Genomic DNA, 13,295 nt, shown 5'->3' with positions numbered 1-13,295 from the left:
ATAAAACAAAAACCCTCTTGGCATTTGTTTTCCTTAGTGGAAACAGGTACTGCTGTAGGGTTTTGGTAAAAGTGGCCTACCGTGAGCTTTCGCAAGCAGGGGCTCTCCCTATGGATTTAAAGAAGCAAGCTTCGGGTTGCCTGGGTGGCTCGGTTAAGCTTCCTACTTCAGCTCGGGTCAGGTCACACTCGCACTGTTTGTGGGTTCGAGCCCCGCGTCAGGCTCTGTGCTGACATGACATCTCGGAGCCTGGAGCCTGCTTCCGATTCTGTGTCTCCCTCTCTCTCACCCTCCCCGGCTCGGGCTCTGTCTCTGTCTCCCAAAAATGAATACATGTTTAAAAAAAATTTAAAGAAGCACCCTTCCAACTTACAACAGGTGGGGCCTGTCACCCAAACAAAACCACCAGTATTTGCTTGTGTCAGTGCCCTCGAATTCACCGTGGCCCCTTTTAGGAGTTTCGGTGTCTTCCTCCTTCACCACGCATGAAGAACAAATTCAGGAGAGGCCTGGCTTTCACTTTCCCCAGAAGGGAAAATGGGGGTCTGGGGTGAAGGGGCTTGTCTGGATCCGCATGGGGCCCTAGTGCACCTGGCGGCTGGGCCTGCATTCCTCCACCGGGTGGTTCCCCGCGCCTTCCCGCTTTCCCCTGGGTTCCGCCCCGCCTGGCCCTGGCAGAGCTGCCCCTCCAGTCCGGGCTCCGGCCTCTGGGTAATCAAACTCATAAGTCGGCTTCTCCTTCTCCTCCTCCAGGTAGTAGTTACAATTTAACTGGCTTTCCAAAGAGGCGGTATCAAACTCCTAGAAGTTATTATGCCATATCTTCCCAGGCTCCACCCTTGGAGACTGATTCAGTGTGCTGGGGCCCAGGCCTCAAACCCACATTTTAAACAAGCAGAAACACTGCCTTAAGGAAAAACCCAGAGGCTGGAAGGAGCAGGAGGTCAGGCGCAGGAGTTTCATAAGGGAGTTTCAGCTCCATTGGGCAGGGCAGGGGCTGCTTTGCGCTCCACGAGGCCTGGTTCAGGGAGGCACAGGGCCACACAAGCCGCTGTTGGCCGCACACAACCGGGGCTACTCCGGCCAGCTCAGCTCGAGTCCCACCATCCACACCCCACCCCCCATGCCTTTGCAGAGCCACCTGCGTCGAGAATGCCCTTTCTTCTTCATTCAAGACTTAGGTGTCACTTGCGCGAGGACAAAGCCTCTAATAATCAGCTATTCCAACATCCCACAACTGCTCAGAAACTGCCGAGTGAACCAAAGCCATCCCAAGGGCTCTCGGACACGGAGCCACTGCGCAGCAACAACCGAGGGTGTGTGCCTGGGGATGGAAGAGTCTGGGCTCTGCCCCAGGTGTTCCAGGTTATTCCTGGCCCAAGAGCACTGCGTCTCCCCTGCGGGAAGTGAGAGGGGGACTCAGAGCTAAGGGGCTCTGGACCCTCCCACTCCAAGGGACACAGGTGAAAGAGAGGCCGTGTCAGCTTCCTCCTGTGAAATGGGGCGAAGGGCGCCCTCAGACCACGGACCGGGCCCCAGCAAAGCGCGGAGGGCGTGCTGTCCAGTCAAGGCCGTCCCTCCCCCAACCCAGGAAACCACCCCTCTCCTTGTGGACGAAAAGGAGCCAGTGGAGAAAGGCACAGAAGAAACAGATTTTACAGATTTATTTTTAAAAAACGAAAACAAAAGGTTAAAAAAGTCCTTCATTTCCAACCCTGCCTGGGGGTGTGTGTGGGGAATAGAACAAGCTGAGAAAGGTGCCCACCCTGTTCCCAGGGAGAGCCCCGCTCCTCCCCCAGGAGCCTCCGAGGACAGGGCAAGTCAGAGGCAGGCCCTCGCCCTTCCTGCCCCGCCTCCTCCGCAGGTAGCTCAAATTGCTAGCAAGTTCGAGAGGCAAACAAGTGTGGGAGCTGGAGGCCCAAGGCTGCCTTCTTCGTGGCAACGCCACCCTGGCTCTTCTCTGCCCTCAGGCGTTCTCTGGGCCCCACTCAGGGGCTCCTGGGGCGGGCGGGCGGACAGGCCAGGAGGCCCCGCCCGGCCTACAGCAGCTCCCTTAATGCTGTTCGTGGCACAGCAGGGCAGTCGGGGGGACTTCACAGTGTGGGAAGGGCTTCGGAGACAGCGTGCCCACTCTGGAAAGGAAAACCGCCTGATCTCGCCTCTCTGCACAGAGGCTGCCCTCCTTTTCTATTCCCCATCCTGAGGCTGAGTGGAGTCCAGGACAAAGCACTAAGTGGCTGTTTGCTACAGAACACCTGGAGGTGCCAGAGGGTGGCTCTGGGCCCATCTGTCAGTCCAGGCTCCTACACAGTCATCCAGTCACACACACAGCGTTAAGGCGTCTGTGCCAGTGGGCGTGGCCGAACCGGGCCCAGCTTCTCTCGCTCCACCTGCAGAGGGTGAAGGGGGAGAGCCCCTGGCTGCTTCAGAAACGGGCTGAAGGGGGAGAAGCTGGCAACGGAAGAGTTAGCCAGGCCTGGAGAAAGAAGCGGGAGGAAGGCAGGCAAGGGCTCGCGAGGCCTCTATCCAGGCCTGACGGCTGCCCTTGGAAGTAACCCAACTCAGGTTGGGGAGCCCTGACCATATGCCCCCTGGAAAATGGGGGACAGAAAGAGAGGAAGAGAGCGGGGCTAGAGTATTGGGACTTTGGAGGAAGCCAGTGCTATCAATATTTACAAGCATAAAGCCCCATCTTCTGCGCCACCTACCTCTCTGCCCCTCCCACAGAAAGAAAGGCCCCTGAGAGCCATTGAGGGGGTGCCAAGCCCTCCTCACCAGCCACGCCCCACAGGGAGAGCCCTTCCCTCCGACTGGCCCCGTTTCTGGGCCCCTCAGGAACGTCCGCCTGGCTCTGCTCAGTCGGGAGGAGGAGCCCGGGCCAGACCCCTGGCTCTCCGGCCGGCCCTACGAGTCCTTGAGCATGCTGATGCGTGCGTAGATCTTCAGGGCCGGCCCCAGCTTGATGTTCATGGCGCTCATCAGATGGTCCTCCTTGAGCAGCAGCAGGGCTTGCCCGTCGATCTCCTGGGCGCGGAACTCCTCTGCGATCTCCTGGCAGCCTGAGGGGACACCACCAAGGACCGCATCACCCTGAGCTCCCGCGTTCGCGCTTGGCGGTCACTGCGCGGGAGACGTGCGATCTCATCTAACCCTCCCGGCCGCCCCGCACCTCGAGGAAGGCCATCCTGCCGTCAGAGGCCAAGCGACTCCCCCAGTGGTCCCACCTCCTCATTCACGCGTGTGTCCTCACTGGACCCTCCCCTCAATGGACTGGGCGGACCCAGCGGAGCAACACGGTGCTGCAGGAGTGACCGCGTGTGATTTCCAGGCCTAGGTCACCAAGGGTACAGCAGCTGCCACCTTGCTTTATTTTGGAGGAAGCTGGCGACCGTATCGTGAGGACCCTGGAGCAGCACTCCGAAGAGGCCCAGGTGGACAGGAACTGAGGCCGCCTGGGTGGGGCACCTTGGAACCGGTCCTTCGGCTCCAGACCAGACAACTGCACTCTGGCTGCCATCCCGATGGAGGCCTCGTAAGAGCCCAGGCCAGTGCTGCGCAGCTAAGCCGCATCCCCGACCCGCAGAACCCGGGGTAGCAGCCACTACACTCTGGGGTAACGAATGAAGTTTGGTTCCCGGAAGAGGGGTGCTTCCATGGCCAGGAGGCGGCAGCTGGAAGGACCGTGAGGAGTCAGTGAGGCGTCTCAGACACTCAGAGAGGCTTGAGGCTCGGTGGGAGTCTGATGGCCTGTGAGGAAACTGGGTGAGGCTTCGAGGAAAGTGAGGAAACTGTTCCTGGAAATCGGAAAAAACGGAGCAAATGTGGCCGTCCTGCTGCGGGGGTCACGCGGTGAGTTTAACATGCCTCACGAACTGAGCAATCTGAGAGCGTTTCCAGCAGAATGCCAGAGGCTTCGCCTGGCGTCTGATGCTGCTCACAGGAAACTGAGGAGAGGCAAGGAAAAGGCAGAACTGTTCCACATCAAGGAGCTAGGACTGGCTGGTTTGAAAATCGCTAGCCTCTGGGGCGCCTGGGTGGCGCAGTCGGTTAAGCGTCCGACTTCAGCCAGGTCACGATCTCGCGGTCTGTGAGTTCGAGCCCCGCGTCGGGCTCTGGGCTGATGGCTCAGAGCCTGGAGCCTGTTTCCGATTCTGTGTCTCCCTCTCTCTCTGCCCCTCCCCTGTTCATGCTCTGTCTCTCTCTGTCCCAAAAATAAATAAACGTTGAAAAAAAAATTAAAAAAAAAAATAAAAAAAAAGAAAATCGCTAGCCTCTCTGACAGCAAATGAGGCTGAAACTACGAAGTAGTCTCTAGGCAGAGGTCAAAGCCAGGACGTGGGACACGGGCTAGAGACGGAACTGAGGGTGTGATCAATCTTTCGCTAAGACCTTGGAAGCATGAAGGTGCTGCCTCAGAGGGCTCTCTAAGGATGTAATGGGCGTGCCTCATGGATCCTCGCCATTCAACAGCGGAACTTCTGAGAGGTTAGGGGCACTGTCCCCCAGCTTCAGAAGAAGCCGACAGAGAGGAAGGCTTACCTTGGAGCATTTTTGGGTATGGGTTTTGTCTAATGGAGTGAACCCGAACAACTCGCATAGGAAGCCCACAAAGATTTTAAGAGAATCGTACTCGCACAGACACTGCTCCAACCGAAAGAGTCAGAAGTCATAGAAAATGAGGAGCAGTACAAACAGGCTGAGAAAACGCCTCTGCTGAAAGCCCAGGCTGCCTTTCATGGGAAAGAAAGGATGACTCAGAGGGTGGAACCAAGAAAGGGAAAGAAAGTCACTCCTAGGCTCTGAGTCCTAATTCGGGAAATGCCAACATGTGTCCGTGCTAGGTTTCGGAACTAGTGCCATGGCTCCTGTATCCCCCGTTTTCCCCTTGTTGAACAAGCATGCCTACTGCGGTGACCCTGTGCCTGTCCCGCCAGATCTGGGGTTTGTGGAAGGAGACGGGTCACGTCTCTAGCTCTCAGGTGTTCAGATCGAGAGGAACTGGCCGCAGGAGCTCCTCCACGCCCGGACCTGAGTTCGCTGGTTGAGATCCTGGGCTTTGAGCCCCTGCTGTCATGGAATGAGGCCTATGGGGTCAGGGTGGGGGTGGGGGTGGTCTACTTGAGGGAGGGACATGAATCACTGGGGCCAGTGACTGGGGAACTATGGTAACCGGCCCTCAGACAGCTCCAAATCAACCTGGCTTCCCTTTTATGCCCCCGCAGGCACGACCTGTGTGACAGTGTGAAAGTGACACCACGTGGTTTCGGAATCTAGATCAAAAGGGGCACAGTGGCTTCCACCTGATGTCCCGGACCACCAGCTGTAGGGCAAGCGCTTGCCACGTCCTGGGAACACCCAAGCGTGAGTGGCCCATACTGAGAGGAACTGACACCCGCTGTGGGCAGCCATACCCTCCTCGAGAATCAGGGCAGTGCGGCACCTCAGAACAGGATTCCGCAGCCCCAGGGAAGCCACATCTTCATCGCAACCTTGTGAGAGGCCCTGGGGCAGAACTGCCCAGCCGAGCCACTCCCAGATTCCTTCCCGACAGTGACCGTGTGGGGATATATTCTGGGGGCGCAGCAACAGATGACTAACACACTGAGCTAAGGGGCAGAGCCGGGATGCGAGCCCAGTCCTGACACACAAGGCTGTGCTCTCAACCGCTATTTCCACTCCAGGCTTGGAGTCCCAGGCCCGTGGCGGCCCCTCTGTACCTGGTGTGGCCAGCGGCTGGGTGAGACTGGGCAGAAACTACAGTAGAGAGGTTGTGTGATTCCACGGAGAGCATCTGTGAATAACGTGAGGTTTGCCTTCCAGGGTTCATTTCTCAACTGTAGCCCTCAAAACCACGTGCACTCCCCGCCAGGGTTGTGTGCAGTCCTGGGTACGCGGCAGACTTGCACATCTGTGTGCCTCTGCTCACACGCCCCCCCTGGTGCCATCTCTCCAGCTGGCCGAGGCCTGCCCGCCCGCGGTTTCCAGCTCCCACTGTCCTCTGCTGGCTTTCTCCTTGACAGGTTGCCTACATTCCACTTGGCTCCTCTCACACTCTGTCCCAGGAGAGACACAGGGTCGACTCACCGTCCCCTCTGCATTTCACACAGCCGGCTCACCATGGCAGCAAATACACCTCATTACAGGCACAGGATTTAACTTACAGTTGTGTTCTGAACTAGAAAGTACACTCTTCCAGGTGGGAACCTCACTGACTCATCTCTGCACTCCCGTTCGTGAGCCTGAGTCATCAACTGAGTCATTTCCTGGTTGGGGGAGGGGAGGTCTCTCCCTCTCTCCCATGCAATGCTATCCCGGGCAGGTGTGGGACTGTCAGGGGTCTTACCTGGCAGGGAGCGGATGAACTCGTAGACATCTTCTACATTCCATTTGGTGGGCTCGCTTGGTAGGAAGTGGTGCCCCATGCCCACCAGGTCCCGCATGTGCATGTCAGGGAGCTCCAGGTCCCGCTGGCCTTGTCGCCGGCGGGAGGTGGACGAACTGGCTGAGATGGGTGACAGGGGCTCCTCATAGCTTGAGTTATCCGAGCAACGGCTGGAGTCTTCCTGGCTGTGTGTCAGCTGCAATGCGGCCGTGACCGAGAGGGGCACGGTGCCTGTTGGCTGGGGGGCAGAGAGAATGGTTGGCTTCCTGATGGGAGAACCACCCACGTCTAGCAGAGTGACAGGCAAAGCAAGTGGTGTCCTCCTTCTACTTGGTCCATGACTACATACCTTTGAATTCCTAGATCAAAGCATCTTCCGGGCTGTCCCCTCTCTGGTCCTCCCAGTACTGGCACGTGCACCACACTGCACGGCAATGACCTGACTCTATGTCTGTTGTTTCTTCTAGATGTGGGGTTTTAAACCAGGGCTCTATGGGTTTCAGGGGTGGTCTACGAAACAGCACGGAGAATTTCCTGGGCATGTGCATGTTGGATGGCAGCTTTCCTCAGAGTCTTTAAGAGGTTTATGACCCAAGTGACAATAAGCAGCAAAAATACATCAGGTTCTGAAATGTCCCACTAGGCCGTGGGCTCCCGCAGGGTGACTTAGAGCCTTAGTGCCTCACAGCGCTACAGCGCCTCTTAGCATACGGCTGGGGCTACAAAATAGTTAACGAATGAATACCCATGGTCCTGGTAGAGGCTTCAAGAACTCAGTGCTCTGTGTTTGAGGAGGCAATGACGGGGCGCCTGGGTGGCTCGGTTGGTTAAACGGCCATCTTCGGCTCAGGTCATGGTCTCACGGTTCGTGAGTTCGAGCCCCGTGTCGGGCTCTGTGCTGACAGCTCAGAGCCTGGAGCCTGCTTCGGATTCTGTGTCTCCCTCTCTCTCTGTCCCTCCCCCGCTCATGCTCTTTCTCTCTTACTCAAAAATAAACATTAAGAAAAAAACCAAAAAGAGCCAATGAGATGTGGGGGAAAGGGTATAGGCTGCCTCCCCACCCCGCCCTCCATGTGAGACATGAGATAACCGGGACGGTTTGTCTCTTCACAGGGCCAGGCAGAGGAGACCCCACTTCCATGCTCCCAGAAGGATGGAAGCAAACTGGAAGGGGAAAAGTGAGAAAGGGGCAAGGGAAACCACCCCTAAGCATCCATGGGTCCAAATGCAAGGGCCCCTTAAGGGACCTGAGAAGGTTGTGAGAAATGAGGACATAACAGAGTATACTTAGTCAGCAGTGGGAAAGGCATGCGGGTGTTAAGAAGGGAAGTTGGCGGGGACTTGTGTCAGGCCGGCATCTCACCTGCTTCTTGGTATCCTTGGTAAGTGGTGGCAGACTGGCTTTGCTGGCCCGGCGGCGGTTGTGGGTCGTGGCTCCTGCCTTCTGAAGCTTGCTCCGGTCCGAGTGGAAAAGCCCCACTCGTTTGGTGCACCCCACGTTGTACCTGCCGGAGTCGGGGAAGGACGGAAGTCAGAGCACAGTCATGGGGAGTACGGGCCTCGGGCAGCATGACAGCAGCCGGGCTCTCAAGCAACACCTGAGTCTGTCTATTTGCGCCGATCCTGGGTCTACCACTGACTGCTAGCTGTGTGACTCTGGGTAAGCCACTGGATCTCTGAGCCTCAGTTTCCTCATCTGGAGCTGGGAATGAGACGGCTCACTTCCCGAACTCGGTCCAACAGTGACATGAGCTAACATGTGGCAAGTGGTCAACATGACAACTCAGGTTCATGCGAAGAACTCGTGGCCGACATGGTCTACACTGAACGTCACTGGTGCCAGAAGACAGCTGCCTGCAGTCCTGCTGGGAGGTACAGGCGCACCTCACAGACACTGCGGGGTCGGTTCCAGAGAGGACTCGCAATAAAGAGAGTCAGATGACTTCTGTTTGTTCCCTGATGCATATAAAAGTAAGGTTTACGTTACACTGGAGTTTATTAAGCATGCAATAGCATTATGTCTAAAAAAACCCAATGTACATGCCTTAATTTAAAAACACCTTATTGCTGGGGCGCCTGGGTGGCTCAGTTGGTTAAGCGTCTGACTTAGGTTCAGGTCATGACCTCACAGTTTGTGAGTTCAAGCCCCGCGTCAGGCTCTGTGCTGACAGCTCAGAGCCCGGAGCCTGCTTTGGATTCTGTGTCTCCCTCTCTCTCTGCCCCTTCCCTGCTTGTGCTCTCTCTCTCTCTCTCTCTCTCTCTCAAAAATAAACATTAAAAAAATTTTATAAAATAAAAAAATACCTTATTGCTAAAAATCGCTAACCATCATCTGAGCTTTCAGTGAGTCATAAATAACCTTTTTGCTGATGGAGGGTTTCGCCTCGATGCCAACAGCTGCTCGCTGATCAGGGTGGTGGGTGCTGAAGGCTGGGGCAAGTTCCTAAAATAAGACGATGAAGTCTGCCATGGTGATGGACTCTCCCTTTCATGGGCGATTTCTTTGTCACGTGCAATGCTGTTTGATAGCATTTTCCTCACAGAACTGCTTTCAAAATTGGGACTCCTCTCAAACCCTGCCACTGCTTTATCAACTCAGTTTATGTAATCCTTTGTTGTCATTTCAACAATCTTCACAAGCATCTTCACCAGGAGATTCCACCCACCACGTTCTTACTTTCTTTGCTCCTCTATAAGAAGCCACTCCTCATCCACTCAAGTTGCATCACGAGATGGTAGCAACCCCGCCCCGTCTTCAGGCTCCACTCCTCATTCAGGTTCTCTTGCTATTTCCACCACATCTACAAGGACTTCCTCCACTGAAGTCTTGAACCCCTCACGGTCATCCATGAGGGTGGGAATCAACTTCTTCCAAACTCCATTAATGTTGCTATTTTGAGCACGTCCCATGCATCCTGAATATTCTTAAAGGCATCTAGAATGACAAATCCTTTCCAGAAAGTTTTTAATGGACTCTTCCCAGATCCACCATCCCGATCTATGGCAGCTAGGGTTTTACGAAATGCACTTTAAAAAAAGACCTGAAAGTCAAAATGACCCCTTGATCCATGGGCTACAGAATGGATGATATATTTGTTAGCAGGCATGGAAACAACATGAAATCTCATTGCCATCTCCATCAGAGCTTGTGGGTGACCAGGTGCACTCTCAGTGAGTGGTGACATTCTGTATTTTTTTTTTTAATGTTTATTTTGGGGGGGGGAGGGGCGAGAGAGAGGGAGACACAGAATCCAAAGCAGGCTCCAGGCTCTGAGCTGTCAGCACAGAGCCTGACGTGGGGCTTGAACTCACAGACTATGAGATCATGACTTGAGCTGAAGTCAGACACTTAACCGACTGAGCCACCCAGGCTCCTTGAGCAGTGATATTCTGAAAAAAAATCTTTTTTTCCTGAGCAGTAAGTCTCAACAGTGGACTTAAAATATTTACTAAACCATGCCATAAACAGATGTGCTGTCATCCAGGCTTTGTTGTTCCACTGACAGAGCACAGGCAGAGTAGATGTAGCATAATTCTTTTTTTAAAAAAATTTTTTTTTTCCAACGTTCATTTATTTTTGGGACAGAGAGAGACAGAGCATGAATGGGGGAGGGGCAGAGAGAGAGGGAGACACAGAACTGGAAACAGGCTCCAGGCTCTGAGCCATCAGCCCAGAGCCCGACGCGGGGCTCGAACTCACGGACCGCAAGATCGTGACCTGGCTGAAGTCGGACGCTTAACCGACTGCGCCACCCAGGCGCCCCGATGTAGCATAATTCTTAAGGGATGTTCAGAATGGTCCATGGGCATAGACTTCAATTTCCAACAACTCACCAGCTGCATTAGCCCCTAACACGACAGTCAGCTTGTCCTCTGAAGCTATGACGCCAAGCACAGACTTCTCTCTAGCTACGCAAGTCCTAGACGGTGTCTTCTTCCAGTAACAGGCTGTTTTGTCTGCATTGAAAATCTGTTGTTTAGCACGGCCACCTTCCTGAATTACTGTAGCCGGATCTTCTGGGTAACTGGCTGCAGCTTCTACATCAGCACCTGCTGCCTCACTATGCATTTTTATAAAACGAGATGGCTTCTTCCCTTAAATCTCATGAACCAACCTCAGCCAGCTTCAGATTTTTCTTCTGCAGCTTCCTCTCCTCTCTCAGCTTCACAGAATTGAAGACAGTCGGGGCCTTGCTCTGGATTAGACTGTGGCTTAAGGGAATGTTGGGGCTGGTTTGATCTTCTATGTAGACCACTCAAAGTTTGTCCATATCCGCAATAAGGCTGTTTTGCTTTCTTATCATTTGCATGTTCACTGGAGTAGCACTTTTAATTTCCTTCAAGAACTTTTCCTTTGCATTCACAACTTGGCTAACTGTTTGGAACCAGAGGCCTATCTTCTGGCCATCTTGGCTTTCCACATGCCTTCCTCACTAAGCTTAATCATTTCTAGCTTTTGATTGGAAGTGAGAGACCTGTGCCTCTTCCTTTCACTTGATCACTTAGAGGCCACAGTAGGGTTATTAATGGGCCTAATCTCAACACTGTTGTGTCTCAAGGAATAGGGAGGCCTGAGGAGAGGGAGAGACAGGGGAACGGTCGGTTGGTGGAGCACTCAGAACACACATGACGTTTACTAAGTTCACCATCTTATGTGGCAGTAGTTCACAGAACCCAGAACAATCATGTAACACCAAAGATCACTGATCGCTGCGATGTGATAATAACGAAAAGGGAAATATTGCAAGAATTACCAAAATGTGACACAGAGACAAGAAGTGAGCGAATGCTGTTGGAAAAACGGTGCCGATGGACTTGCCTGACACAGAGTTGCCGCACACCTTCAATGTGTAAAAAGTGCAGTATCTGGGAAGCATGATAAAATGAGATATGCCTGTAGCTTGGCAGAGCTTCACAGAGGTACCCTGATTACCTCCAGCACAGGGCTGAGGACAGCCTTATTCCAGCTGGCATGCGGAGCCCCTCTCTGCCTGGGGATTGAGAGAGTTCTATTCCTTTGAGGGTCCAGGGCTCTGGGATTGGTGCCTCTTCTGCCTTGGTATGAAGACCACATAGGGCTCTGGAGTCAGATGGGTCTAACTCCCCAACTATGCCGCTCGGCACAACTACTTATCCTCTATGCCTCAGTTTCCTAGCGCGTGTGAAGGGCACAGTTATGCCTGCCTCACAGTTATTTTGAAGACCAGATGACCCAGGGCGTATCAACTGCCTAGAGCAGCACCTAGCACGTGGCAGGCACGCAGTAAACGACGCTGTGTCTGACTAGGATCATCGGTCTACGCTGGGTGAAGCGCACAAAGAGAACACCTACAATGAGCACAGCGGCTCGGCATGAAGCCTCTGGTGGAGGGCTTGCCCAATGGGGACAGTAGCTGCCAAGGGCAGGGAAAGAGGACGGGTTCAACGGGGCCCAGGAGGGACAGCCGAGCTGAAGCACTGCCTCCTCTCCTCGAACTTGGGGCTGCTCACTCGAGCTCTGGGTTCCAGGACCTGGCGGATTAGCGACACGGTGCCACTTCCAGGCAGGTGGAGGAAGACGGAACGCAGATAAGCTACACCTAGGGTCTCCCAGGATGGACGATCGATCGCTGAAGGGAGGTAGGACACGACACGAGGTGCGATCCTGAGGAGGCGGAAGGGCTGGCACAGCGACAGGGCTGAGGCCACTCACCTCTTTGCACATGCCATGGAACAGAAGCGCTTGGAACGCTTGAACTTGTAGGCAAAGTCCACCCGGCCACAGAGTTCACACTTGAGTTTGAGGGGAGTACCCTCCTCTTTGGATTCTGGAAAGTATGGAAACTAGAGTAAGTGTAAAGACGAACAACCCCCACAGGACCCCACGAGGCCTCCCTTCTCTGCTCTGCCTCTTCCTCATGTCCCCACAGCTGTGGCATGCAGTGGTGGTCTAGCTTGGAAAATGCCCATCTGCTTTCCCTGCTGGTTTGGGAAGAGACGTTTCTTCCACCCTGGCCAGTAGCAGTGGTGTTTGGTGACGGACCCCCGGACACCTAACAGGTTTTCTGTCCGAGTGCTACGAGCCTGAGGCAAACACAGGTGGTGAAGAATCAGCACCCCTCTGGAAGAGAGGAGGCTCATGGGGAATACTCTGGATGCTGTCACAACTGATCTGGAATTATCCTACCCTACCGTGACCCGTCTGGTCAGCTGTTGCTTTGGATCACAGAACCCAGGAGTTCTGTATCCTACGTAGCCCCCGCTCAGTCAGTGGCTCCTGCTGCAAGTGCAGTCGTCGCCTGGCCACTGTGGCGCCAGAGGGCCGGCTCCCGAGGCAGCGAAGGAGGGGCACTCCTGCCTGCCCACTCCCACCTCCTGCCAGCGACTCCCACAGGAAAAGCAACTCTTGGAATCCTGTGCGTGGCCGGAGTGGGGCTGGGGGAGGGGCGGGGGACAAACAGTTCCCCGACGGCAGGGACTTTCCCTCTTCTGTTTTCTAGGGGGCAGGGCCCGGGGGAAATGGTTGGTAGACCGATATGTTAACCCACTCTCTGGCCAGGGTTCCTCCACGGATACGGCTAGAGGAAGTGTGCGAGGCCTGCCTTTGTGGCCCTGTCTACTTCCCGGTCAGCTCAGCCAAATCGGAAGGCATTTGGGGTGTGAGGGGCCTACCTTGCAGATAGGGCTCCTCCATCTCAGAGTCAGTGGTGGTGGTGTGATCCTGCTGTGGAAGTTTCTCAGGCAAGAACCCCTGTGCATACTTCTTCTTGAGATTCCCCACCAGCAGGGACGAGCGTCCCACCTAGAGGACAAGGTGACATGGAGGCCATGAGGGTTAGGTGGGAGACACTGCCTTGTTATCCAGCCTCATCAAAATTACAAATATAAAGCATCTAGGTGCAGATGCCAGCCTCCACATCATCATCCAAGTGTG

General features: G+C 54.7%; 1 protein-coding gene across 8 annotated transcripts in view; it reads right to left on the bottom strand.

The window, feature by feature from the left end:
- Positions 1 to 1,649: 1,649 nt before the first annotated feature.
- The window catches only part of PHC2 (polyhomeotic homolog 2), a 53,692-nt gene continuing 42,046 nt past the window's right edge, over positions 1,650 to 13,295 (bottom strand). For all 8 annotated transcript variants that reach the window (XM_047083594.1, XM_047083595.1, XM_047083596.1 and 5 more), the window contains 5 exons: positions 13,034 to 13,163; positions 12,075 to 12,189; positions 7,746 to 7,887; positions 6,344 to 6,620; positions 1,650 to 3,059 (listed from right to left, as the gene is read on the bottom strand). In XM_047083594.1, coding sequence (XP_046939550.1) covers positions 2,905 to 3,059; positions 6,344 to 6,620; positions 7,746 to 7,887; positions 12,075 to 12,189; positions 13,034 to 13,163 — 819 coding nt within the window. In that variant the 3' untranslated portion in view covers positions 1,650 to 2,904. The remainder of the gene's footprint in view (positions 3,060 to 6,343; positions 6,621 to 7,745; positions 7,888 to 12,074; positions 12,190 to 13,033; positions 13,164 to 13,295) is intronic.

The sequence above is a fragment of the Lynx rufus genome, unplaced genomic scaffold (genome assembly GCF_022079265.1).
Source record: "Lynx rufus isolate CCGP_SWC_20201006 ecotype Redwood Valley unplaced genomic scaffold, mLynRuf1.p SCAF_2, whole genome shotgun sequence".
In the NCBI taxonomy this organism is placed as follows: Eukaryota; Metazoa; Chordata; class Mammalia; order Carnivora; family Felidae; genus Lynx; species Lynx rufus.
Note: the sequence above shows the minus strand (reverse complement) of the source record. Positions and strands in the feature narration are given on the sequence as shown.